The sequence below is a fragment of the Dipodomys spectabilis genome, unplaced genomic scaffold (genome assembly GCF_019054845.1).
Source record: "Dipodomys spectabilis isolate Male_0828 unplaced genomic scaffold, ASM1905484v1 ptg000783l, whole genome shotgun sequence".
NCBI lineage: Eukaryota > Metazoa > Chordata > Mammalia > Rodentia > Heteromyidae > Dipodomys > Dipodomys spectabilis.
Window position 1 is genome coordinate 23,635,323 of NW_024871460.1, and position 27,463 is coordinate 23,662,785.

The 27,463-nt window shown below is 40.5% G+C and overlaps 1 protein-coding gene across 2 annotated transcripts; it reads left to right on the plus strand.

Annotated features, from left to right (window-relative positions):
- The first annotated feature begins 246 nt into the window (after positions 1–246).
- On the plus strand, positions 247–21,696 carry Cfap418 (cilia and flagella associated protein 418). 2 transcript variants are annotated; one of them, XM_042673221.1, is made up of 6 exons: positions 247–423; positions 4,094–4,172; positions 8,417–8,481; positions 8,992–9,057; positions 12,902–12,997; positions 20,596–21,696. In XM_042673221.1, exons 1-6 carry the CDS (start codon positions 269–271, stop codon positions 20,747–20,749), a joined length of 615 nt encoding a protein of 204 aa, XP_042529155.1. In that variant the 5' UTR covers positions 247–268; the 3' UTR covers positions 20,750–21,696. The 2 variants fall into 2 exon arrangements, with proteins under 2 accessions (XP_042529155.1, XP_042529156.1); XM_042673222.1 differs by lacking the exon at positions 12,902–12,997.
- Positions 21,697–27,463: the final 5,767 nt, after the last annotated feature.

A 27,463-nucleotide genomic window follows, 5' to 3' on the forward strand; every position in this document is an offset into this window, starting at 1 on the left:
AAGCTAGGAACTAAAGCGACGGCGTCCGCTGGGCCCGCAGGAGCCGACAGCCGGGGTCTCCGGCCCGGCGGGGCACCCCGCGCCGCCCCGACCTCTGGACCCGCCCCGGCCTCCACTGCGAACTCAGCAGCGCCCCCACCTCGCGGGCGTCGGCCGCCGCGGCTTCGGGCCTCGCGCATGCGCGCCCGCCCCGCGCGGGTTCTCGCGTTGCCATGGAAACAACCCGCGGCCCCGGGCCACCCCCGAGAGGGAAACGTGACGATTCAAGATGGCGAAGGACCTGGATGAGCTCTTGGATGAAGTCGAGAGCAAGTTTTGCAGACTCGACCCTCTGAGGCCGGGCAAGACCGAGCGGGCCAAAGGCCGCGGCGGCCTCACCAACTTCAGCGACTCCAGCCAAGACCAGACGAGGAAGAATCTCAGGTTCACGGGCGGGAAGGGTGGGCTGTCCTAGCGAAAGCCTGCTCAAAGCCGTCCTCCCCGCCCCCGCCGGCGCCCCCACGCGAAACGCGCGGGCGACCCCCGCCCCGCACCGGGGATCGGCCCCGCGAAACCCCGCTCGGAGGCCGCGCTACCCGGACTGGCGGGCGGGAGCCGCCCGAGCTCTCCAGACTAGGCCAGAGCCCCGCCCCACCCGCAGGCCCCGCCCCACCCGCAGGCTCCGCCCCTTCCCGGCTCCGCCCCGGCCGGGCTGGCCCCGCCCCCGGCGCCCGCCGAGTCCCGCCCTTCCCTCCCGGTCCCACCAGACAGCCGCTCTGAGGGCTGGGGCTGGAGTCCACGCGCGGGTCCGGCCCGCGTGCTCGTGGAGGCACCGCTTCTCTGTCCCGGCCGCCCCGAGGCTAGAGGGTTTGTAGCTCGCGCGTCCCAGCAGTTCTCCTAACCCTGCGGTGCTCCCTAGCAGAAAACCTGCTCTGCCCCCTTTCCCCGGGGCACCTGGCCTGTCACTGCGAAAGAAGAAAACGTCTTTCTAAATGGCATTACCCGATGTGTCTTTAAACCCACGGGGTTAGATGAGACTCATGCCAACGGAGTTTATTGTTGTCAACAGTGTCTGCGTTAATTAGCCAACTACCTTTTCCTCTCCATGATCCAAGTTAAGGAACAAGCAGTTGACTGACAGCCATATCGAAATCTGGGGACATTTCTTAAATCTTTGATTTTTTTTTAGTCCCCCCCCAAAATAAACTTTCAAATTTGCCCCCCCGTAATAATTACTAATAGGACTTACTTCCTCCTCCATTTCCCCCCCAACCTCAAAATCATCAGTTGGGAGTCGTCCTTTTGTTAATTGCCATTTGCCGAGAATATTTGGGAAATTACACAGAGACACCTTTGGATCATTTCTTGTTAACTTTATAACTACATTTGTGAGGTGTGTGTATATGATTTCCCGGAAGTGCTATAATCAATTCCCTAGACTTATTTATACTGACATGTATTTATTTTTTAAAAAAGTCACTATCAAGCCGCGCACTCTAGCTACCCAGGAGTTGAGATCGGAAGATTGCAATTGGAAGCCAGCCAGGGCAGCAAAGTCCATGAGACTCTTATGTCTAATTAAACCATCAAAAGTTGAGAAGTGGAGATATGGCTCCAGTGGTATAGAGTACTAGCTTTGAACACAAAAGCTTAGGGACTCAGTATGTTCTCAAATAAAATAAGATAAAATTTAAAAAAAAAAAGTATTAGAACATAAAACCATTGAAAAAATTCTAAAGTAGTTTAAACCAAAAGTTCTAAAAATCATTTGAATATCAAGGAACATTTATAAAATAAATGTAGAAACAACTGTGATCACTACTCTCAATGGGCCCCTAGATTTTCAGTAATAAATTTATAAAACGCTTTAGTGAATCACTAGTGTTGTCATTTGTGCTAAACATTTTGTCTGGCAACTAAGCAAAAAGCAACAAAGATCATAAATCTAATGCTAAATATATTATCCATATATGAATATATCACATATGTATGTATGTAATGTTACATTAAAATTTTGCCTTGAGCTAAAATTAATAAAGAGCTAGGAAACAAATTAACTAATATAGTAGTAAAAATGTAATTTGTCAGAGTATTCAAAATGATACAGAAAAATACATAATGAAGTTTTTTTTTTAAGACTGATATGAAACCAGGTATGGTAACACATGCCTGTAGTCCCAGCATGCAGGAGACTGAAGCAAAAGAATCATGACTTTAAGACCAGCCTGAGCTACACAGCAAGCAGTCTTTGAGAGGGGAAAAAAAAAAAAAAGACTTGTATTGGTTGGGTAAAAGTGCAGTAGTAACAAAGTAGTTTAGGGTGATACCAATGGGAATATTTACATATAATCTCTCAGATAATAACTACAATAATAATAGCTAAAACTGATTGAGTCACTTCTCTATGCTGAATGCTTTCTAGGTTTTATTTAATCTCCACAACCCTAGGAAGTAAATACTGTTATCTTTTTTTCATTTACCAGATTAGGCGTTTTGGGAGTTTTAAGTTGAGAAATTCATCTAGGTTACCAACTGATGCCAAGTCTAACCTGCTTTTGAAGAAGCAGCATATGGATGGAAACTATTTTCAGTAGTGAGTAAGGAAAGTTAGCAGCTTAAATAAATGTTATTTTTTTAAAGTGGCTTGAGTTTGTTGGGTGGGGTTTTTTATGATTTTTTTTTGGTAGTTGTTTGTTTTCTTAAAGAGAAAAGTTTTAAACATGCTCTCAAAGCAAAGGAACAAGCCAGGGGAAAGCAAGACACTAGGGATAAAAGAGACGGGGAGGGGGCCGGGGATGAAGCAGATAGGCTAGATCAACCATCAAGCATGAAGCAATAGGCTCTGGATTTTCTTGCATCATGTTAAATTCATCTTATACAAGGTAGGAACAAAGAAGAGCTACAACTCCTGGTGTTAAGACACTTAAGAATAAATACATTTCTAAGTTAGTTTGGCCAAAACAAACAACAACAACAAACTTGCCTTCCAATACAAGTCAATTAAATGTCCAATGAAGCTGTGGCGATAATACTGATATATAGTATCCACAACATTTGAACTATAAAAAGGACTCATCTCATGGCATGGAAGGCGGTGGACTGCCCTGCTTTCTCCTGTGATTTGTATGACTTTGGACAAACTTCTGAATCTCTCAGTGCCGTCTCTTCACCTAAAAATTAGAATAATAAAGATACCTCGTGTAAAGACAGAGCCTGACATTTAGTAAATATTGTGTTTGCTTTTAAGTAGAAGTTGTCTTGGACAGAAACAGTGCATATTAGTAATCCAGGATGACTTTGCCAGCAAAAGATAAAGAGATAGCATGTGTGTGTTTTGTTTTGTTTGGGAGAGTCGTATTTTTTTTTTGGTTGGTTGGCTTATTTATATTTGTTTGTTGTAGAGGGTTTGTTTGTTTTTGGTGCTAGTCCTTGAACTCTGGGCTTGAACTCTGAGCCTGCGCCTTGTCCCTGAGCTTCTTTTTGCTTAAGACTCGTGCTCTACCACTTGAGTCACAAATCCACTTCCAGCTTTTTGGTAGTTTATTGGAGGTACGAGGCTCATGGACTTTCCTGCCCTGTCTGGCTTCAAACTGTGATCCTCAGATATGAGCCTCCTGAGTCGTGTGACCCACGGGGACCCATCAAGAATTTTACTTTGCTTGGTTTGAGTTGGCTTTTCTTTGTCTTTTTTTTTTGTCATTTGATGATGTGAACTTTGGCTCCTCTAGTAAAGAGGCATGGTTGACATCCAGTGGAAACTTTTGCTTATAACAAGTACTACTTAACATTCCATTTGTTTTCATATTCGCTAAAGAAGTAATTGATGTCATTTAGAAAAGTATATTCTCAGTTTTCTCTTGAATGTAACGTGGGTGTAGCTGTCTTGTCTTTTTTACATATGTAACAGTAAAGAGCCTATGTGAATTTATACCAATAAGGTATATCTTTGTCTCAAAAACTTAGGCTGCATCCATAACAAGAAAAACAGTTAACATCATACTTCTCCTGGCATGATAATCTCCAGTAGTGGACCTGAAACAAAATTCCTCATGTAAAGAGCTTATCTGTTCTTACACTTTCAGGAGAGATTTTCTCGTGTGCTTTTCTTTTTCAGATCAACAGAAAAAGAAGATGATCTTGATAGTCTTATTAATGAAATATTTGAAGAACCCAACTTGGATAGAAAAACTTTTGTAAGTCAGGTGTTTTTGTTTTTGTTTTTGTCAGTTGGGGGACACTGTTTTGTCAGTGTCAGAGCACTGTCCCTGAGCTCTTCATCTCAAGGGGGATGCCCTACCACAGTGCCGCTTTCGGTTTTCTGGTAGTTAATTGGAGATAAGTGCCTCATGGACTTTCTTTCCCAGGCTAGTTTTCAACCACAATCCTCAGATCTCAGCCTCCTTAGTAGCTAGGATCACAGGTGTGAGCCGCTGGCGCCTAGCTAGTAAGTCTTTATATTTCTAGACTATTAGAATAGCCTTAAAGAGGGCACAGTGGCTATATGTAGTCCTTTGAACCCTGAGTACAATTACTTTAAAAAGTACAATTACTTTTAAAAAATAAAATATAGAGGAAATTCTATATGAGAAACTCTCACTGTGTGCTTCCCTGTTTCTTTCTCAGCAAGAATAAGAAACTAGGAAAGCTGTTGGTGCAAAAGTCAACACACAGCTGTCAGGTTGTTCACTTGTATTTATTTGTTGTCTAAAATCACTTTTGTAAAAAGCTCAAAACAGAAAACGTTCACTGTAGGTATATGTTTAGCATCTCAGCTGCAGTGCTATTGCTAATAGCCTGTGAAGTGTTAATATTTCAACTTTTTAGCTGAGTACTGCTGGTCATGTCTGTAATCCTGTCTACTGAGAAGGCTGAGATCTGAGGATCTCACTTCCAAGTCAGCCCAGGCAGGAAAAGTTCATGATACTCTTTCTTATTTCCAATTAACTTCCAAAAAGCCATTAGTGGAGCTGTGGCTCAAGGGGTAGAATTCTAGCCTTGAACAAAAACATTCAAGGACAATGCCCAGGCCTTAAGTTCAAGCCCCAGAACCAGCTCAAACAACAACATTTTTTTTAATATTTATGTATCTCTTTTAATTTTGTAAAGTGTTCATGAAATAATAATATAGTCACCATTCTACTGAACATATCTTAATAGCTATCCAAACTAAATATATTTCAATGTTTTGCTGTGTTGTTGTGCTTTTTAAAATTTTACTTATTTTTAATTTTTAAAACAGTTTTTTTAGACTGAGGCCATCTGTAGCTTAGGATGGCCTCAGTCAAACTCATTATGTAGCCTAGGTTGATCTGGGTGTCCTCCAAACTTTTGTTTTTAGTAAATAAATAGCAGAGATATTGTTTAAGACCTCAAGTCCTATTCTGAGGTAACTGCTATCCTTTCCATCAATGCTTTGATATTTTAAGAAGGTAAATACCATAAACAATTTTTAAGTGGCATATAATAGTCCACAACTTATTTATTCACTTCACCGGCCACAGACATCTAGACTATACCCAGTAGTTTACTATTGCAAATAGTACTCCATTAGATGTCTTTACCTATGCAAACCTAGGAAAGGAAGGCCTAGGTCATAAGCTATATGCTCAGCTTCACCTTTTCTACTCATTGCCAAATTCTTTTCCAAAGTAGCTGTGTCTAGTTTTTCTCACCAGCAGTGTGAGAGTTTGTACACCCTAGTGTATACCAGTGTGATATGTGTGTAACATTACTCATTAGAATTTTTTAAAGATTTCAAACAAATGTCTGATTTACAAAGGTCATAAAGAACACCCAGAAAATATATGTAACAAAGAAATAAATATAGCACAAGAGCTTTGGGGTGTTTTTGTTTTGTTTTGTTTTTAAGCTGAACAAGGTTAAGACAGTGGACTGAAAAGCACAGGTTATGAATGTAGGCCGCTGGTATCTTTGTCAGTGAGACCAAAAATGAGCTTATTGGAATAGTGTGTTCATGTGTGCATGTGTGCGTGCGTGTATGCATGTGTGTGTGTCTGTCTGTCTGTTGGATCTGGGTCCTGGGACATGAACTCAGGACTTGGACACTGTCCCTAAGCTTTTTTGTTCATGGCTAGTGCTCTACCACTTGAGCCACAACTCCACTTCCAGATTTTTGCTAATTAATTGATTAGTTTCACAGACTCTCTTGCTCAGGCTGGCTTTGAACCTTGATCCTCAGGTATCTGCCCCCTGAGTAGCTAGGATTGCAGTGCCTGTATTAATATAGCTTTTAAAATCTGAATTTAGTAAATTTGACATTTTCATTCACCTGTCTCATGATAAGTCAGTGCAATGGTAATGTTAAACACTCTGCAAGAAGCACAAGTGCCAAATTAGTGCAGCCTAAGTGCCAAATGGTGATGCTAATTAGTAGGTAAAGAAAATGGGATGATTGGGCTGGGAAGGTGGCTCAGTGGTAGAGTGCTTGCCTTGCATGCCTGAGGCCCTGGGTTCGATTCCTCAGCACCACATAAGCAAAAAGAAAAAAGCCGGAAGTGGCACTGTGGCTCAAGTGGTAGAGCGCTAGCCTTGAGCTAAAGAGCTGAGGGACAGTGCCCTGGCCCAGAGTTCAGGCCCCACGACCAGAACCAAAAAAAAAAAGAAAATGGTATGATGTTTTTGTTACCCATTAATCATCTGAACATTACTTATTAACTATTCTAAGGTATATATGAGACATTATTTTCAATTTGAAGGGTTCAGAAGATAAATATTTCTCTGGTATGGCTTTAAAATATACTAAAGTGAATATAGCTCTTAAGTCATGAAGAAATAATAAATTTTGTACATTTCTATGTTTCTTCCTAGTTATTATATCTGGTTTTCTATCCCTTAAGGGAGAGAACTGATCTGAGTTAAATATTTATTGGGCGAGTAAAAGAAGTGTTTATGAATGAATGGTCCTGCCCACACTGCCCTACCAGGCATCTCATACCCCACAGCACTAACCCTCACGCAGCCTTCCCCCTCTCATTCGTTACATTTTGAGTGCATGCCTGCATGTGTGCATGCATGCATGCTAGTCCTGAGGCTTGAACACAGGGTCTGGGCACTGTCTGTGAACTTTTTCACTCAAAGCTAATGCTCTGTCACTTGAGCCATACCTCCATTCCTGGCTTTTTGGTAGTTAATTGAAGATAAGATTCTCATGGACTTTCTGGCCTGGGCTGGCTTCCAACCATAATTCTCAGATTTCATCCTCTTGAGTAGTTAGGATTAGAGCCAGGCATGGGTGCTGGCTTCATTTGTTACATTTTTTTTTAAACTGCTCTCAGACCCACTCTAGAAAGCCCAGAAACCAACAACAAATGTCACTGTATTAAAGTGTCAGGTTTGGATGGTAATATAAAACATTTCCTAATATGAAAAGACCCAGCTGGCACCTCTAATCCTAGCTACTCAGGAGGCTGAGATCTGAGGATAGCAGGAAAGTCTGCGAGACTCTTATCGCCAATCAGCTACTAAGAAAAAGCTGGAAGTAGTGTTGTGGCTCAAGTGGTAGAGCGATAGCCTTGAGCAGAAGAAGCTCAAGGACACTGCCCAGGCCCTGAGTTCAAGCCCCAGGACTGGCAAAAAAGAAAAGACCCATGCACATTACTATTTTTCAGATGTGAGGGGGGAAAAAAATCCTGTTTAATGTAAAAAAAAATAAGAGAAAGAACAAAATATTTTTGCCTCCATTCAACTTCCTCACTCACTAGGTAAAATGAAGGCATGTCTCTACATAGTTAAAATTGACTTCCTGTTTCTTACTTCCTCTCCTTAGTGGTGGTCCTAATATGTGCTTGGTTTATGTTGTTTAAGAACATATACCAGTTAACACTTAATAATGCTGGCCAGTGATGGGCAGATTATGTAATCATTAGGAACTACTGTTTAATTATAACTAGGTAACTACATTTTCCTTGAAAAATCTATTGGTTGATACCATTCCCTTTGGTCAAAACTAATATTCCTGAGGTTATACAGGAGTTTGGTTCATTTATTTTTAATTCAGATGCATACCACTCACAGCCTTTAAAAATTAGTCTGGGTTGGTTTGGGTTTTTTTCTTCCTCAATTGAATTTTTCCAGAATTAAGTTTTAAATAGCAGGTCCTTCATATTAAATCATTGAACTCTGATATTAACTGAAGAGTTATAAAGTGACTGTAAATCTTACCATGCTAGTGGCAGTATATCAATTTCCTATACTTAAAAGTTAGTGTAGGAAGGTAATTTACAAATTCCTTATGGATTTGTACTTCCTTGTTAACCTTTAAATGGTCATGATCATTGTTTTCCTTTCAGACACTTACAAAATGATGCTACCAAATTTTTAAAAAATAGGTTAAAGTAATAGTTTAAAACAAAGAATATTAGCTTTCATGTTGCCATTCTCAAAGTTACTCTTGGCCTCTTATTTTGTTTTCTAACAGAAATTAAAATCTAGATCTTCAGGTAACACATCTACTAAAGCCTCTATTCAAGGCCTCAGTAAAAGGTAAGTTGAGATCGCTTTAGTGAGTTACACACTCCAGTGAGCAAACACTGTGAGCCTAGTCTAATAGATTTTGTTACCATTTGAAGAGCAGTGACACTGAAGAATAAAATGTAGGTTGGTCTTTAGGAGAAAGATCAATAACAATATCCTCAATGTTCTTATGGTCTATGCCCCCCCCCACCTTAGTATAAAGGAAATTAAATGGGAGATTATTGCTATTATAAATAATTTTCTGTGTTTAAAAAATGTGTGAACAGTTTCTCAAAATTAATGTTCTGTTATGTTCTGAAGCATTTACTTTGTTCCTTACATTATTTGGCAAACACATTTTTCTGTGACTCATTTGGATTCTTTGAGTGTTCCTAAATATGTAGGTTATGTCCAATAAAATAAATACCTCTTCTTTAAAATAGCTGGCTTGCTAGGGGAGATGTGCAATTTGATTAGAAGCACACAAAGTCAGTGGGGCCAAATTAACTCCTCCTATTTCTTTCTGTTGAACACATCCAGTTGCGGACCCGTGTACCTGAGTGGAAGCAATGTTCCGTGGGGGATTGGAACGAATGCATCACAGAGGTAGGATGTCACAAATGCCTTATTCTTTCCCAGTAGGATTTTTTGTTTTTGTTTTTGTTTTTTTTTAATGGATGCTGTTTTGTTGAGATGTAGTTCTTACCATCTTGGCATCAATTTATTTTATAATGAGAAGCATAATTTATTAGGCATTCTAAGGACAGTTCATTGAAATGTTTCTTTTTCTTGGCAATTAGCTACCAATGGCTGTGATGTAGGGTATGTGTTCATTGTGTAGAAACTCCTAGCTCACTAAGGTCAAACTTGGTTCTTTTTTTTTTCTTTTCTGTCAGTCATGGACCTGAACCCAGAGCCTAGGCGCTGTCCTTGAGCTCTTTTGCTCTACCACTCTACCACTTTGAGCCACTTGACCACTTCCAAATTTCTGGTGGTTAATTGGAGATAAGAATCTCACAGACTTTCCTGCCCAGGCTGGCTTTGAACCGAAATCCTCAGATCTCAGCCTCCTGACTAGCTAGGATTACAGGCGTGAGTGAGCCACCAGCACCAGTCCTTAAGCTTGGTTTTCACAAGCACCAGGAGAAAGCACCTTCCAGGCAGTGGGAAGCAGTACAGTGGCACTACCCACGATGCCTCAGCCACACTGATTGGCCAAACAGCAGAAAACTACAGGTCCTCGTTACACAAAAAGTTCTCAAGCACAGTCACTTGATTTACATATTTCTAAACCAGAACCCCACCACTACTGCTTGTATGTTCCCTTCTCCTTTCCAGACTCACTTTCTTACCCATTATCTCAGACAGTCTTACTCCAAGCCCATGTTAATTCCCAGCGTATTCCAGCACCATTTTCACAATACAGGATGATTTTAAGAAAATCTTGGAAGCCGGGCGCTGGTGGCTCACGCCTGTAATCCTAGCTACTCAGGAGGCTGAGATCTGAGGATCAAGGTTCAAAGCCAGCCCAGGTAGGAGAGACCGTGAGACTCCTATCTCCAATAAACCACCAGAAAACCAGAAGTGGCGCTGTAGCTCAAGTGGTAGAGTGCTCACCTTGAGCTGAAGAGCTGAGGGACAGCGCCCAGGCCCAGAGTTCAAGCCCCACGACCGACCAAAAAAAAAAAAAAGAAAATCTTTGCACTGCCTTGCTATCTTTGGTTCTATCTTTGGTTCTATTTTTGGCAAAAAACCTACCTCCTACATTACTTTATTGGGGTTTTTATTTGTTTGCTGGTACTGGGGCTTGAACTCAAGGCCTAAGCTGTTCCTTAGCTTTTTGTTCACAGTTAGTGCTCTACCACTTAAGCCCCAACTCCACCTCCACCTTTTTGATGGTTATTTGGAGATAAGGGTCTCATAGACTTTTTACTACCAATCCAGGCAGGAAAGTCTGTCTCCAGTTAACCATCTCCAGTTAACCGTCAAAAAGCTGGAAGTAGAGCTATGGCTGATGTGATAGAGCACTTAGCCTTGAGCAAAAAAGCTCAGGGACATAGCCAGGCGCTGGTGGCTCACGCCTGTAATCCTAGCTACTCATGAGGCTGAGATCTGAGGATCATGGTTAAAAGCCAGCCTGGGCAGAAAAGTCTGTGAGACTTTTATCCCCAATAAAACCACCAGAAAATTGGAAGTGGTGTTGTGGCTCAAGTGCCAGAGCACTTGCCTTGAGCTGAAGAACTCAGAGACAGTGCCTAGACCCAGAGTTCAAGACCCACAGCTGACAAAAAAAAAAAAAAAAGCTCCGGGACAGCATCCAGACCCTAATTTCAATCCCCAGGTCCAATACAAAAAATAAAATTCCCAGGTAATATGCTTTGCCCAGGGTCATTTTCATTATTATGAAACAAGGACTCAAACTGGAAACTTGACCCCTAACCTGTTAAATACACTTTCAAGTGCACCAATTTACTGCATTTAATGTGGGTAGCAAGGAAGTAACTGCTTTTGCTATTGGAGCTGCACTGGTATTTCACACCTGTAATCCCATCTACTCAGGAGGCTGAGATCTGAAGATTTGAAGTTCAAAGCCAATCCAGGCAGGAAAGCCCAGGAGACTCTTAACTCCAGTTAATCACCAATAAAGCCAGAAGAGTTGTGGCTCAAGTGGCAAAGTGCCAACCTTCAACAAAAAAGCTCAAGGACAGCATCAACACCCAGGCTCTGAGTTCAAGCCCCAGGAGCAGCACAGAAAAAAAAAAAAAAAGAAATTAAAAAAAAGACTTAGTTCTTTAGCTCAGTTTGTGGAAAAGAGAAAGAATAGTTGCGTAGTGATATTAGTAAGTGATATAGATAAAAAACCAAGGTGTTATTTTCAAGCCAACTGAATTTTATCTGTAGCATACTTTTTAAACCATTTGCCAGACTGGATTATTCCATAGACTGTACTAATTATGATGTAGTAGAGTGAGTCAGAGCAGTGAAATGACTTCTTTAACTGAACATTACTTGTAAGAAAATGTGGTAGTGTGAATAGATTTAAATAAACTACTAAATTTTAAATTAAATTACAAAGCTGTGTTTAACATTATGGTTGAGATTTTACACATATAAGATGTCAGGAGATTCTAAATAATGACTCCCACCACAGCAATAATTCAGCCAAATTGCATATATGTATTAAGGCATTAAAGTTAACACTCTGTGCAGTCATGTAATAAGCTAGATGCATAAGCAAGCAAGTAATGGTCGCTTTGGGAACCATCACTTTGCATTTGCTGACTTGTACATCCAAAATGTGAATTCAAATTTGTACAAATGTGAATCTGTTGAATTTCCATATGTACCAGATACACCTTCATAAATGGTTAACAAATTGAAAGAAAATATAGAGTTGCTTATGAAATTTATATATATTTTTAAATGGTTGAGCACCAGCTATGTGCAAGAAAGCCAAGCAAGCTGAGCCACCCTGACACTAAAAATAACAATAATAATAATAGGATCAGCATTTAAGCCTACCTCTCTATGCCCAGAGTCCATGCACTTTGCTAACTGTACTTGTGACAGTGAATATTTTTTTTCCTTTGTTGTCATTTATAAGCACTTGGTGGATAAGGAATAAAGAGACATATTTGACCATCTGTTGAAAAGTTTTCATCTTTTTTTTTGGTCGTGGGGCTGAACCTGAAACTCAGGTTCTGGTGCTGTCCCTGAGATCTTTAGCTCAAGGCTAGTGCTCAACCACTTTGAGTCCATAGTACCACTTCCTGTTTTCTGGTAGTTAATCGGAGATAAGTCTCACAGACTTTCCTATCCAGGCTGGATTCTCAGCCTCCTGAGTAGCAAGGATTATAGCCATGAGCCATCAACAAGCAAATGAATACATTTTAACCAAACAAATGAATACATTGATTCCAGGTCATGGGGAAATTAAAACACATAAGCTATGATTCCAGCACAGAAGTCTTTTACAGTAGAGATAGATTTGTTTCAGGGTAGTGTCATATATTCTTTGATAGGAGAGCTTCTGGAAATTTCAGTAGGAAGAAAAGCACTTAAATAAAGAGCTCCCTCCGATATAATTTGAACATCATCTAATTAAAAGATATATAGGAAGTGGCGCTGTGGCTCACGTGGTAGAGCACTAGCCTTGAGTTGAATAACTCAGGAACAGCACCCAGGCCCAGAGTTCAAGCCCCACAACCGACAAAAAAAAAAAAAAGATATATAGATCTTTGTTTTATGTCTGTGTGCTTATATGTATTCATGTGCAAGATCTTGGATGTATGCAAAAATTAACCTGAAATTTAGATGTGTAAATAATTCCTTAGTACAAACACTCATAGTTAATCTGTACTTTTTGCTTACATATTGACTAATCTGTAATCTGTAAATGTACCCTGTGATACTTATAGTTTCTAATGAACATTTCTTTTTCTTTGATCAGAGCATGTGACCGTCTGCGTTGTATAGCTTGTGATTTCTGGGTAGTGAGCTACAGTGACTATATGTGGGACAAATCCTGTGATTATCTGTTTTTCAGGTATGTTTCCTCCTATTCTGTCTGTTTTCAGTACTGGGGCTTGAGCTGTGAACTTCACTTGGTCAGCAAATGTGTTACTGCACATGAGCCACGCCTGCAGCCATTCACTTTTAGTTTGTTTTCAAAATAGGATCTCACTAACTTTTGTTCCACTCAGCCTCCATTCTGCTTTCTCCCCCTCCCACGTACCTGGGCTTTGAGGTCTGAGACATCAGATAGAGCCCTTGGATATGTTTTTAAGGAACTTCACTCTGAAAAAGTACATGAAAGACTTTGCATTTCTCATTTTGCTGTATTGTCTCCTGGTCTTGGCCACGAGACAATGTGGCTTTCCTCTTCCATATTTTTCTTGCCATCTTACCTCTTCCTTTCCATTTGTTTTCTGTCAGTCTAAATAAGGATTTGTTATTTCTGGACAACAGTGTAGAAGTATTCGCTGGTCTTTCAGACCATGCTTTTCTAAAGCATAGCTCCAAGTTTGCTACTATTATACCCAACACTCCTCTACTCACAGAATCAAATTTCTTAGCAGGCATTTAGGCCTCTCCAGGCTCTGCCCAGCTTTCTCTTCTACTTTTACTTTTCTTAAGACTTAAGCCCATCTCTGTTCTCAGTGCCCACTCCTGATGGCTGTGCAAGTTCCTGGGGGACCTGCCTGACATTTTACCTAACCAAGCCCTCCCTGCTTCTCAGACTGCAGTGTGTACTGCATCTTCCCTGGTTCCCTTACCACCCAGTTTGGCATTAAACTCACACATGCACTCATAATCCACACATAAAACATACAAGCCTAGGGAAAATTACAACCTCAGAGGCTTTATAGTTCCTCACCCAAATAAAGCCTAGCTCTGTCCCAGAAGTCCAAAGTTCAGAACCCCTGCTCTCAGATTTAGCCTACTTTTTTCCCCATAGTTGGAAATGTTAGCTTTTAATTTCAGTTTCCCTTTGCCTTTCCCACTTTTTCTAAACCCATTTAGTATCTTCTGGCTAATAATCATCATGTGTCAACAAGAGAGATCACATACCTTTTTTTTTTTTTTTTTTGGTGGTTAGGAGATTTGAACTCTGGGCCTGAGTGCTGTTCCTCAGCTCTTCAGCTCAAGGCTGGCACTCTACCACTTGAGTCACAGCACCACTTCTGGTTTTCTGGTGGTTTATTGGAGATAAGTCTCTCTCAGACTTTTTGCCCAGGCTGGCTTTGAACTGCTATCCTCAGATCTCAGCCTCCTGAGTAGCTAGGGTTATAGGCATGAGCCACCAACACCCGGCTTAGATCCCATACTTTTTAATTGTTTTTATAAAGGTGATGTACAGAGGGGTTACAGTTACATAAGTCAAGAGCACATTTAGACAATGTCAGCCCTTCCCTTGCTCTCACCATTTTTTCCTCCCCTCCCTACCCACAAGTTGTATAGTTCATCTTAAACAGTATCTAGTGAGTACTACTGCTCCATTTGCTCACCCTTTGTCCCTCCATTTCTACACCATGCATTTTTATAAACTATCTTGATTGGTACATGAGGAACTGAATTATGCAGCATCTGAGTCAGCAAGAACATTGGAGTCAGGCATGGTATACACACCTCTGGAGGCTAAGGCGGGAGGATAATGGTTTCTGAGCTATATATTATCACCCTGTCTCCAAAAAAAAGAAAGAAAGGAAGGAAGGAAGGAAGGAAGGAAGGAAAGAAGGAAGGAAGGAAGGAAGGAAGGAAAGAGAAAAAAAAACGGGTAGGCAGGCAGGCAGGCACACACCAGTGGCTCACTTCTGTAATCCTAGCTACTCAGGAGGCTGAGATCTAAGGATTGTAGTTTGAAGCCAGCCTGGGCAGAAAAGTCAATAAAACTCTTATCTTCAATTAACCACCAAAATGCTAGAAGTAGAGCTGTGGCTCAAGTAATAGAGCACTAGTCTTGAGCACAAAAAACTCAGAGACAGAACCCAGATACTGAGTTCAAGCCTCAGGGACCAGCACAGGAAAAAAAATAGTGACTACTAGAAGATTTATTACTGTACTAAAAATAAACTTTGTGTTATTATTTAAATCAGTGGATAGTATCTCGACTATCAAGATGACTAGGAATATGTTTGAGAGATAAAAGAATGGAACAACTAAAGAAGAAGCTAGCCAGGTGCCAGTGGCTAACACCTATAATCTTAGCTACTTAGGCGACTGAGATCTGAGGGTCAAGGTTCAAAACCAGACTGGAAAGGAAAATCAGTTAGACTCTTATCTCTAATTAATCACAGAAAAAAAAAAAAAAACAGAAGTGGTGTTATAGCTCATGTGTAGAGTGCTAGCCTTGTGCAAAAGGCGTTTAGGTTCTACACCCAGGACCAGAAAAAAAAAATAGGCTGTCCCAACCAAGATATAAATGACATTTATTTTTGCACAACTTATTAGCATTTCTTAATCCAACAGATGTTATTCAGTACCCAGTTTTTGCTGTCAAATAATGCACAGTTCATCATAGATGAATTCAATAAATGTGAATATGATAGATGAGAGAGGGGTCTCAAGACTCCATCTCAGTGAAGAAAGTTGGGCATGGTGTCATGAGCCTGTCAGCTCAGCTGTACAGGATGTTTAAAATAGGAGATCACAGTCAAAGCCAAACTGGACATGGAAAAACAAGACCCTACCCGAAAAATAACTTCAAGCAAAAAGGGCTAGGAACATAGTTCAAGTAATAGAGCACCTGTCTAGCAAATACAAAGCCCTAAGTTCAATCCCTAGTACTAAATAAAAGAAAAAGAGAGGGAAAAACAGGTTTGCAAATGCTATTGAAAGTGTTTCCCATAGTGCAGTGAGTCCATCTATCTTCAATGGTATCACTCTGCATATCTGTTGCAGGATAAAATGCTGTGCGGTGCCATTTTATTGTTTTATTGCTCTTGTTTTATAGATGAAGAAATCAGGTATCCTAATATTGACAAGTGCTAGAACTTTCTAAAAGAAACAAGAGTGAACTGAGCACTGATGGCTCACATCTGTAATCCTTGCTACTTCATGAGGCTGAGGTCTGAGGATTGCAGTTCAAAACCAGCCTGGATGGGAATGTCCATGTGACTCTTATCTCCAATAGTGTTGGAAATGGCACTATGGCTCAAGAGGTAGGGCACTAACCTTGAGAACAAGAATCTCAAGGACAATGCCAGGCTCTGAATTCAAGCCCCAGGACTGGCACACAAAAAAAAGGAAGGAGCCAGGCTCCAGTGGCTCACACCTATAATCCTAGCTACTCAGGAGGCTGAGATCTGAGGATCATAGTTCAAAGCCAGCCTGGGCAGGAAAGTCTGTGACACTCTTATGTCCAATAAACCACTAGAAAACCGGGAGTGGCGCTGTGGCTCAAGCAGTAGAGCGCTCACCTTGAGCTGAAGAGCTGAGGGACAGAGCCCAGGCCCAGAGTTCAAGCCCCACGACCAACAAAAAAAAAAAGGAAGGAAGGGAAGGGAGGGAGGGAGGGAGGAAGGGAGGGAGGGAGGAAGGAAGGAAGGAAGGAAGGAAGGGAGGAAGGAAAGAAGGAAGGAAGGAAGGAAGGAAGGAAGGAAGATAGGAAGGAATGAAATCAATAATTATTGAACACAGTAAGTAGTGAGTGATTACTACCACAGTCACCAAGAAAAACACTTTTATCATTTTATTAATTTATGTGATTAAGGAAAAATGATAAGATAATTTATTTCCTAAACTTTGAACATATATTCTTCCTAAAAAGCTCCCGGCACTGAGTGTGATGGCACATGTCTATCATTCCAGCACTGAGAAGGCTAAGCAGGAGGATCACAAGTTCGAGTGGCCTACACAACAGAATAAGTTAGAGGCCAAGTCTGGGCTGTATAAGAAAACCCTGTCTTTAGAAAGGAAAAAAGCACTTGTAGTGTATCAGTTTTCTGACTACTCATGACTCCTATTCCTAAAATCTCTAAGGATTCAGTCAAGTATAAAAATGTTAGATTAGGCCAGGTTCCTGTGGCTTACACCTGTAATCCTACCTACTCAGGATCCTGGCTGAGGTCTAAAGATTGCAGTTTGAAGCCAGCTAGGACAAGAAAGTCTGTGAGACTCTTACCTCCGATTAATCAGCAAAAAAAAACAAAAGTGAAGCTATGGCTTAAGTGATAGAGTACCAGCCTTGAATGAAAAAGTTCAGGCACAGACAGCACCCAGGCCCTGAGTTCAAGCCCCATTACTGGAACAAATACAAACTAACAAACAAAAATAAAAGCAATAAGATGTGAAGTTAGGTTAGGTTTGTCATTCAGAATATATCTGGCCATGGTAGTTCATGCCTGTAATTCCACCTACCTAGGAAGTAGGGATTAAGAGGATTGTGGTTTAATGCCAGCGTAGGAAAAAAATGATTTAGCTAGACCTCATGTACACACACACACACACACACACAAACACACACACACACACACAGTGTAGGCCTATCATTCCAACTGTGTGGAAATCAGAAGTAAGATAGTGCTCCAGCAGGGCGCTGGTGGCTCACGCCTGTAATCCTAGCTACTCAGGAGGCTGAGATCTGAGGATCGAGGTTCAAAGCCAGCCCGGGCAGGAGAGACAGTGAGACTCCTATCTCCAATAAACCACCAGAAAACCGGAAGTGGCACTGTAGCTCAAGTGGTAGAGCGCTTGCCTTGAGCTGAAGAGCTGAGGGACAGCGCCCAGGCCCAGAGTTCAAGCCCCACGACCGACAAAAAAAAAAAAAAAAAGATAGTGCTCCAGGCCACAACACCCAATCTGAAAATAAAGCAAAAAAGTCTGGAAGCATAATTCAAGTAGTAGAGTGGCAGCCTAGCACGTATGTCAGCTTGAATTCAAACCACAGTACAATTTTTTTTAAAAACCAAAATGAATAAAAAACATATTCTCTCATTTTAATTAGCTTAGTTGTGGTGATTTTTTTTTTGTACTGGAGTTTGAACTCAAGGGCTCACACCCTTTCTTGGCTCTGTTTTTCCCTCAGAGCTGCTACTTTACCACTTGCATCATTACTTGCGTCATTTCACTGGTTATTTTCCTTTAAATACTTATTTTTATTAAGTCATTGCAAGTAAGGGGCTTTAATTGCAGACGTCAGAAGTCAGGTTATGATTACAATGCGTGCTGGTCAATATCACCCCTTTTCCTCCCACTTTCCCTATCCCATCCCTAGCTCACTTTCTACATACTAAGCCTTGAATGTAATGACTACATTTGCTCACCCTTCCTCCTTCCATTCCTGTGCTCCTGTACACACACACACACACACACACACACACACACACACACACACACACACACACACAGAGAGCGCGTGTTTCGGCTTTCTGGTATTCCTTTTATTAAATGGTTCTTTAGCTATTCAGAGAAGTTACACCACTGGACTCCTCCCCTAAGTATATCATCCTTTTGGCAAATCGTTTGTGTATATATGGATATAACTGTATACGTTGTCATGTTTGTTTGTATTTTAGAAATACATATGAAAGAAATTGTGCACCATTTGTCTCTCTGAGCCTGACTTACTTCACTTAACATAATTTTTTCTAGGTCCATCCATTTCCCCACAAATGATTATATTGTTCATACAATATTTTAATACAATGTTATCATATTGTATAATTAGTACACTTTCATTATACATAGGTACTATATTTTCTTGAGCCACTCATCTATTGTAGGGCATCTGGGCTGTTTCCATAACTTGGCTATTGTGAACAATGCAGCAATGAACATGGATGTGCAAAAGTCTTTACTGTATCCTGACTTGCAGTGCACTGGGCAAGAATGATATGGCTAGATAATAGGGTAGTTCTCTTTAGTTTTGTCTGTTTGTTTTTGCTGGTCATAGGGCTTGAACTCTGGGCATCGGTGCTATCCCTGAGCTCTTCAGCTCAAGGCAAGCACTCTACCATTTGAACCACAGTGCCATTTCCGGTTTTCTGATGTTTAATTGGAGATGAGTCTCATGGACTTTCCTGCCCAGGCTGGCTTTGAAATGTGATCCTCAGACCTCAGCCTCTTGAGTAGCTAGGATTGCAAGCGTGAGCCACCAGCGCCCAGCTATGTTTAGTTTTTTAAGGAACTGCCAGAGTGGTTGTACTAGTTTACATTCCCACCAACATTGTAATAGAGTTCCTTTTTTTCCACACACACCACCCCCCCATCATTTTTTATTATTCAAATTATCTATGCTGGCCACTCTTACTGGGTAAAATGGAATCTCCATGTTGATTTGCATTTCCTTGATGGCCAGGGAGATTTTAGCATTTCCTCATGTGTATATTGACCTGCTTGTTACTTGGAGATAATTTCTCAGATTTGTTTGCCTAGTTTGGCTTCAAATCCCAATTCTCAGATCTCAGCCTCCTGAGTAGCTAGGATTATAGGTGTGAACCACAGGTGCATAGCCTGATTTTTTTTCTTTCAGATAAAACTTACTCAGTTCTAACCCTATCACCTTATAACTTTATAACCCTATAACCTTAGCTAAGTCACTTAACTAGTTAGAGGCTCACTTTCCTAGTCAGACCATTGGCCTGGAATATCTCTGAGGAGGATTCATTAGGGTCTATGCCTAAATCATTGCCTAATTTTGTAGTACAGGATGAATGTGGTGCCCACTGACCACCAGAGGGCACTCTGATGCCTGTGTATGCACGAAGTATGCTCCCTGTAGTGTTTATACCGTTTCATCGTTTCACTTTATATATTTTGTCATTCCATTTTGAATTTGTCCATTTTTGCCACAGAATGCTTATATAAACCTAGCATGTGAATTATCATAAAATTATAATTGATTTTCTTTATTAATGAAATTTATAGTGAATTCTATATTCCTTTTTGTAAAGGCACCAAATCTAATGATTATTATTTTTCATGACTGTCTTGCTCAATGATTTACTTACTTTAACCTTGTCAACATTTATTTGGGGATTGGCATATACTTGATGCTGATAGTATGGCTAAATAAGAAAATCACTGAAATAAATGAAAGATACAGACAGTTCAACATGCAGAAGTAGCAGGCACCTTTTCCTCTGTTAAGGGTTTTTCATAAGAGCTTATTACCTTTATGCTTCTTACACTTTCTCCACTTCCTATATTGTTAACTTTTATGATATACATGCAAATCTGAGATAGGAGAACCACCGTACTTACCATTTTTCTCATTCATGTCATCTCTGACAAGTCAAATCAATAATTCTTCAACCTTTTTACTACTGTATTCTACAGTACAATATCTTAATAAATATGCTATAGGATTACCATTAAAAAGTGCTGAATATTAAATGGGTGTGATGGAGCATGCCTATAATCTCAGCACTTGGGAGGCTAAGACAGAAGGACCGTGAATAGGAGTCTGGCCCGGGCAACTTAGCAACACCCTGTCTTTAAAAGAAAAAAGTAGTACTAAATATCAGAGAAATATCATCAGAAAGAAACTGCTGAAGCCTGTCTTCTATTTGTGAGAAGGAACTAAGGTCATTTGCTGTTAAGATAATCTGCTTGGAAACAATAGGAAGCTAAAGCGATTAGAACTTCTGTGTCATTAAACACTGAACAAAGCCATAATGATGAAGCCTTCCTGTTTACCAACAGGAACAACATGCCGGACTTCCACAAATTAAAAACAAAACTGGTAACGAAGAAAGGAGCCCGGGCTTATGCCTGTCAGTGTAGCTGGAGAACTATTGAAGAACTGACAAACCTGCAGACAGATCATCAGCTTCGCTGGGTTTGTGGTAAACATTAGGAATACAGACTTTACATTTGGACAAATGCATCAGTAAGAATAGACTCTTAACTGATCGCCATCATATTTAGACAGAGGTGTATACTAATACCACGCCTTTGGAATTTCACTTACCTACACAATGAACTGGAGGAGACAGACATACTATACTATAGCAATTTAGAATTATTCGTGTGTGTGTGTGTGTGTGTGTGTGTGTGTGTGTGTGTGTGTGTGTCTCTCTCTCTCTCTCTCTCTCTCCCACTTGAGCCACAGCTCCACTTCCCAAGCCTTTTTGGTGGTATTAACCACCGAAATAAGAGTCTTGTCTTGAAGATAAAAGACTCAAGGACTTTTCCTGTCTGGGCAGGCTTCCAACTGTGATCCTCAGATCTCAGCCTCCTTAATAACTAGGATTATAGGTGTGAGCCACTCATGCCTGGCAGAATTATTCCTTTTTGGTACGTGGATGCTTCACTTAGTAAGGTAACAAACCCAGACTTTTTGCTAGGCTATCTCTTGTCCCATGGAAAGTTTAATTATGGAGTTTGTAGAACTATATGGCCATTAATTAGCAATTGCGGTGTTGTCTGCTAATATATTTAATATACACATTCCTCATATATAGCCGTAAGATGAATCTAGCCAGGGTAGAGAAGTCATTGTAGAAATGTTCACAGCACCTCCTCCAGTCTGATCTGTTACTGCCAGAGATCAGAATTTGGACTCAGTAAAGCCACACAATGAGTGGCTAGCTGAAGGGTTGTCAGGAATACAGATATTTGTAAAACACTGCCTATAGCTCATGGACCTCACCAGTGACAGGCAGAACTATACACAATAATGATAATGTTATATTACCAGTTTTAGCTTATTTCCTCTCCCTTTGTTTTATAGTATCAAAAGTTATTTAGTTTCTATCTTAACAAATATCCATTTATATATGTATAAACAATTCTTTTTTTTTTGGGGGGGGGGGTCCGGTTGTGGGGCTTGAACTCTGGGCCTGAGCACTGTCCCTCAGCAATTCAGCTCAAGGCTAGCACTCTACCACTTGAGCCACAGCACCACTTCGGGCTTTTTTTCTTTTTTGCTTATGTGGTGCTGGGAAATCGAACCCAGGGCCTCAGCCATGCAAGGCAAGCGCTCTACCACTGAGCTACCTTCCCAGCCCCTAAACAATTCTTCTAACTCTCTTAAAGTGACAAAAATTCTTAATACCAATAAGTCATTGTTTGGTTTTTCAAGAACTCTCACAATTAATGCCAACAAGTGAACAGCAAGTAAGATAATTCATCAGCCCATGAATTTTTCTAGTAGGATAAGATTGGTATATTATTTATTAGATGAGTATATAAAGAGAGAAATAGAAGTATAACAAACCAGCAGACAATGTGCTGGTCCCTTGACATCACTAAGATTTGACCTTTACAGTAGTGGCACATTCAAAAAGTCAAGTCTCACAGTTTGCCCCTCATAGCTTCATTGAGAGATTCTGGTGGCTTCCTGCTTGCCAAAAACTCTCTATACATGTATCTACATTTGGGTTCAAACATGAGATGGGGTAGATCGAAAGGAAATAGTTTTTAGCAAAGTTATGATCTTGTATTTACTACCTATTCTAGCCACCTTCTAAAGGGAGGAACAGGTGACCCTTCAAATCCTTTTCCTGACTGTGACACACGTGCATACTTATAAAACTTACCCTGAGCCTAGCATTGCAACAAAATAAATGTCAAAGTGACTGATGCTCACGTTTTTTGTGCTGAAATGATTTGCAAGCTTTATCTTTAAATAAAATTTTTTACTCTAAAATTATATTTCTTTGTAATTGCATCAGAAATTCAGGGAGATTTGGGTTGAAGGCAAAAAAAAAAAGTGCAAGCAACAAGATCCACACAGAGGCTCACAGTTGGCAAGTCAGTCATAATGGGAGTGATTTCTTTTTATTCCAGTAAGCAAATGTACTAAACCATTAGCTTGAAAATATTAAACCTATATATTTTAACCTACATTAAACCTATGTTGCCTTTAGAGGGACAAATTTGTCCTGTTTCCTTTTTTCTCTTTTATTTCATTGTAAATATTCAGAAACTTGGACACATTACCCATGTTTGACAGTCTATAACATAATAATTGTTCTTTAGTGTTAGAAATGCATATGAGTTTCTTTTATTGGCAATTTATAAGCTTAATGTTTATGAGCATGTCCTATTTTCATCTAAAATGTAGATAGAAGGTTATGTTTATTTACAGATGGATATCATCTGCTATAAATGCAACTATTTTAGTGTAGGGATAAAAGAAAAGCATACCTTCTTGTCAACTTTAATTCAAAAATGAAAAATCTAAAACTGTTAAGATATTTTGAGGGCTGGGAAGGTGGCTCAGTGGTAGAGCCCTTGCCTTGCATGCATGAGGCCCTAGGTTCGATTCCCCAGCACCACATAAGCAGGAAAAAAAAAGCCCGAAGTGGCACTGTGGCTCAAGTGGTAGAGCGCTAGCCTTGAGCTGAAGAGTTGAGGGACAGCGCCCAGGCCCACGACCGGACCCAAAAAAAAAAAAGATATTTTGGGTATTTTCATTATTTATAATTGTTTTATACTTGCAGATATCTATTGTTAAGCCAGAAAACTACTTTATTTGGAACTGATTACATTCTAACTCTGTTGTTCTTCCTAGACATGAGTAAATAACAAATAGCTTTACTCTGTGTTTATTGTTTTCATTTTATAGTAAACTATATGGACATTAATTTGAAATATTTTTGATGCTATATTTAATGTCACCAAAAAAGTTTCCAAGTGGGCAGGGAATGTGGCCCAGTGGTAGAGTGTTTGCCTGGCATGCACGAAGCCCTGGGTTCGATTCCTCAGTACCACATAAACAAAAAATAAAATTTTCAAAAAAAGAGTCTCATGGACTTAAAAAAAAAGTTTCCAAGTATCTAGTCAAACAGAATTGGTTTACACTAGGGAAAAGAGATATATCACCACAAGTTTGAAAGAGAATATATATACATATGTAAAAGAACATAGGTATTCAAAGTAGCAGGTCCAGGTCCAAGAAACACAGACACTGTTGATATGACAGTTCCTGTCCAAATGCCAGTAAACTTGATATCTTCTCTTGGGCCAAATTGTAGGTACACGTGTAGAGGCTATGAATCTGAATTGCTTTTGGATACAAAAGAGTTTTTGAATCTAAAATACTCAGCAGTGAGTGAGATGAAGCTCAGCAGTAAATTCCAAATACTTAGTTTTCTCAACCATCCTATTTTACCAAAAATCTTAATCAACCACCACACTCTGCCCAGTAGTCAGCTGTACCTGTTATCTCCAACAGGTTTTGAAGCAGAGACAAAATTGAAATAGTCAATTTCTTTGGGTTTGTGTGCCCATTTTAAAAGACTGTATAGGTCCTGGCCTTGGTGACTCACACCTATAACCCTAGCTACTGGAGGCTGAGAGCTGAGGATCACAGTTTGAAGCCATCCCAGGCATGAAAGTGCATGTGATGTTTATTTCCAATTAACCAACAAAAAGCCAAAAGTGAAGCTGTGGCTGAAGTTGGTAGAGCACTAGTATTGAGCAAAAAAGCTCAGGGATAGTTCAGGCCCTGAATTCAAGTCCCAGGACAGTAACCAAAAAATTGATTGTATAGGATGATAAGATGTGTAAATCTACACGTGGATGATGATAATTCCATTTGTCTATATTCAAATGCTTTGAAATCATGGATGACAAAATGATGTGTATAGAATCAGAGGTATAAATCATATTCCTTAGGAAGTTACTTGACTCCTTGGAGTTCATTTGCCTTATCTGAGTGAATAGTGATTTGTAAGTTCAGAAAGAGTTACTCCTATAACATGAAAAGTAACTAGACTAGTGTTTAGTCTACAATCAAGTGCTCAGCAAATGTTCTTGCTGATCTTCCCTTTAGAGTAAATACTGTCTAAATTACAGTAAGCATGTAGCATGTGTATCACAGCAGATCACTTGACCATAGATCATTCCCTATGAGAAAAGCATCAGTGCTATTCCTAGCAGTTGTTGTAAACATGACTACAATTCTTCTTATGTAAGTTGAGGCTGCCACTTTTATGCATGAAAACAGATGCCCCTGGCCTGCTTCTTTTTGGCTGACTTCAGTGTGCCATCATGAAGGCAGCTTCATCTGCCCCTGCACCCCCTCCTCCAGCCAGGGCACCTGCAGACTGATCCTCAAGCACCCCTCATCTTGGACTGCCCTCACTCATTATCCAGACATTTTTTCAAGCCCTTATCTTGTACACCATCTGTTCTCTAAGTGAAGTCCACCCAGGTGAATATCCAAGAGGTTTTTATTTTTGGGGGGAGGGGGTTGTTGTTGTTGTTGTTTTTGTTTTTTGTCAGTCATGGCGCTTTAATTCTGGGTTTGGGTGTTGTCCCTCAGCTCTTCAGCTCAAGGTGAGTGCTCTACTGCTTGAGCCATAGTGCCACTTCCGGTTTTCTAGTGGTTTATTGGAGAAAAGAGTCTCACGGATCTTCCTGCCTGGGCTGGCTTTGAACCATAATCCTCAGATCTGAGCCTCCTGAGTAGCTAGGATTACAGGTGTGAGCCACCAGTGCCCGGCTTCCAAGAGTTTTTCAGGTCAGCAAATCTATTCTCATGGCAGTTAGGTGGTATTTTCCTTGTTTAAAATCTGTGGACATTTACACTGATGATACAAATGGCAGGTAAACTTGCTGCCACCCTCCCTTTCATCATTTAAAGTAATGGCGCTGTGCACTTGCAGTTTCCTCCAGAAAATAGTTTCACTTCTCATTGGTTTTGATACAGGTAGTAAAAATCATTGGCTTCAATAATATCCAAAACAGTTTTAATATTCTTGGTGTCTACGTGGGAAGTATGCATAAAGCATTGTGCAGTGGAGTTAGCTGAACTAACTGCTGACGGCTGACTCACAGATTAACTATTAGAATTCAGAAAATGAGTGATGCAGCTACCAAAGAATAAAGGATATGGTTTTAAGCTAAAATTAGAATTTTAGAAAGCTTGTATCTATCACAGTAAGCAAGACAGCATCCCAAATACTTAAATTCTTCCCTGGTAAGGTTTAACAAGTGATTTCTGATACTCTGTGATAAAAGAGAACAATATTTGGGAAATGTGTGTAATTCAGCACTTATATTGCCAAAGACCAATGCATTCATACTAAGTTAGACCAACGGAGTTTAATGTAAATCAGTGCTCAAAGTTCATTTGATAAGATTTTAGATTTTGCATTACAGCTAACTTTTAAGGAACTCACACTTGCCACATGTTGATATAGAATTGATCTATACTGTAAGCCACTGTTCCTGTAGGCTCACCTATAAGATGAGAATCAGATTTAGTAATTTAACTTCATTTCCTTTTACTTAAAATAATGGTATGAACACTGATCCTTTAAAAAAGAAAAAAGGGGATAAACAAATGCAGCAGTGGTACTCACTAGACACTATGGTGAAAATGAACTATATAACTTGTGGGTACAGACAGGAGGGAAAAACTGGGAGAGAGCAAGGGAAGGGGTGACATTGTCCAAAAAGACATGTACTCTTTACCTGACTTACATAACTGTAACCCCTCTGTACATCACCTTTACAATAACAGTAAAATAAAAATCGGAGCTGGGAAGGTGGCTCAGTGATAAGAGTGGTTGCCTTGTATGCATGAGAACCTGGGTTTGATTCCTCAGCCCCATATAAGCAGAAAAAGCTGGAAGTGGCGCTGTGGCTCAAGTAGTAGAGTGCTAGCCTTGAGCTGAAGAGCTGAGGGACAGCACCCAGGCCCCGAGTTCAGGCCCCATGACCCATAAAAAAAATTTTTTTAATTAAAAAAAAAATTAGCAGGGCACCAGTGGCTCACAACTGTAATCCTAGCTACTCAAGAGGTTCAAACTCAGCCCAGGCAGAAAAGGCCATGAGACTCATCTCCAATTTGCCACCAGAAAGCCAGAAGTGGTGCTGTGGCTCAAGTGGTAGAATGCTTGCCTTGAGCTAAAGAGTTCAGGGACAGTGCCCAGGCCCTGAGTTCAAGCCCCACAACCAGGGGAAAAAAATCGTCAGTTGTAGGGCTTGAACTCTGGGCCTGGGCACTGTCCCTGAACTTTTCAGCTCAAGGCGAGCACTCTACCACTTGAGCCACAGTGCCACTTCCAGTTTTTTCTGCTTATATGGTGCTGAGGAATCGAACCCAGGGCTTCATGCATGCAAGGCAAGCACTCTATCACTGAGTCACCTTCTCAGCCCAAAGTAAAATTTTTTTTTGGGGGGGGGGGGTCCAGTCATGGGGCCTGAACTCTGGGCCTGGGTGCTGTCCCTCAGCTATTCAGCTCAAGGCTAGCACTCTACCACTTGAGCCACAGCGCCACTTCTGGCTTTTTTTCTTTTTGCTTATGTGGTGCTGAGGAATCGAACCCAGGACCTCAGGCATGCAAGGCAAGTGCTCTACCACTGAGCCACCTTCCCAGCCCCCAAAATAAATTTTTAAAAATAAAAATTTAATTTAAAAAAAAGGAAAGAAAAGAAAAACACCTCTGTAGGCCCAGAATTACGCTAGCCATATATTGGGAGCTATGGTTCAAGTAGTGAGGAAGAACTTAGAGATTTAGCAGGTTTCAAAATGACATCATCTGTGTCCTCTCCGAGCTTCCAGTCAATGGGGGGGAAAGGAACCACTTATTACTGCAATGATTAGTAATCCTCA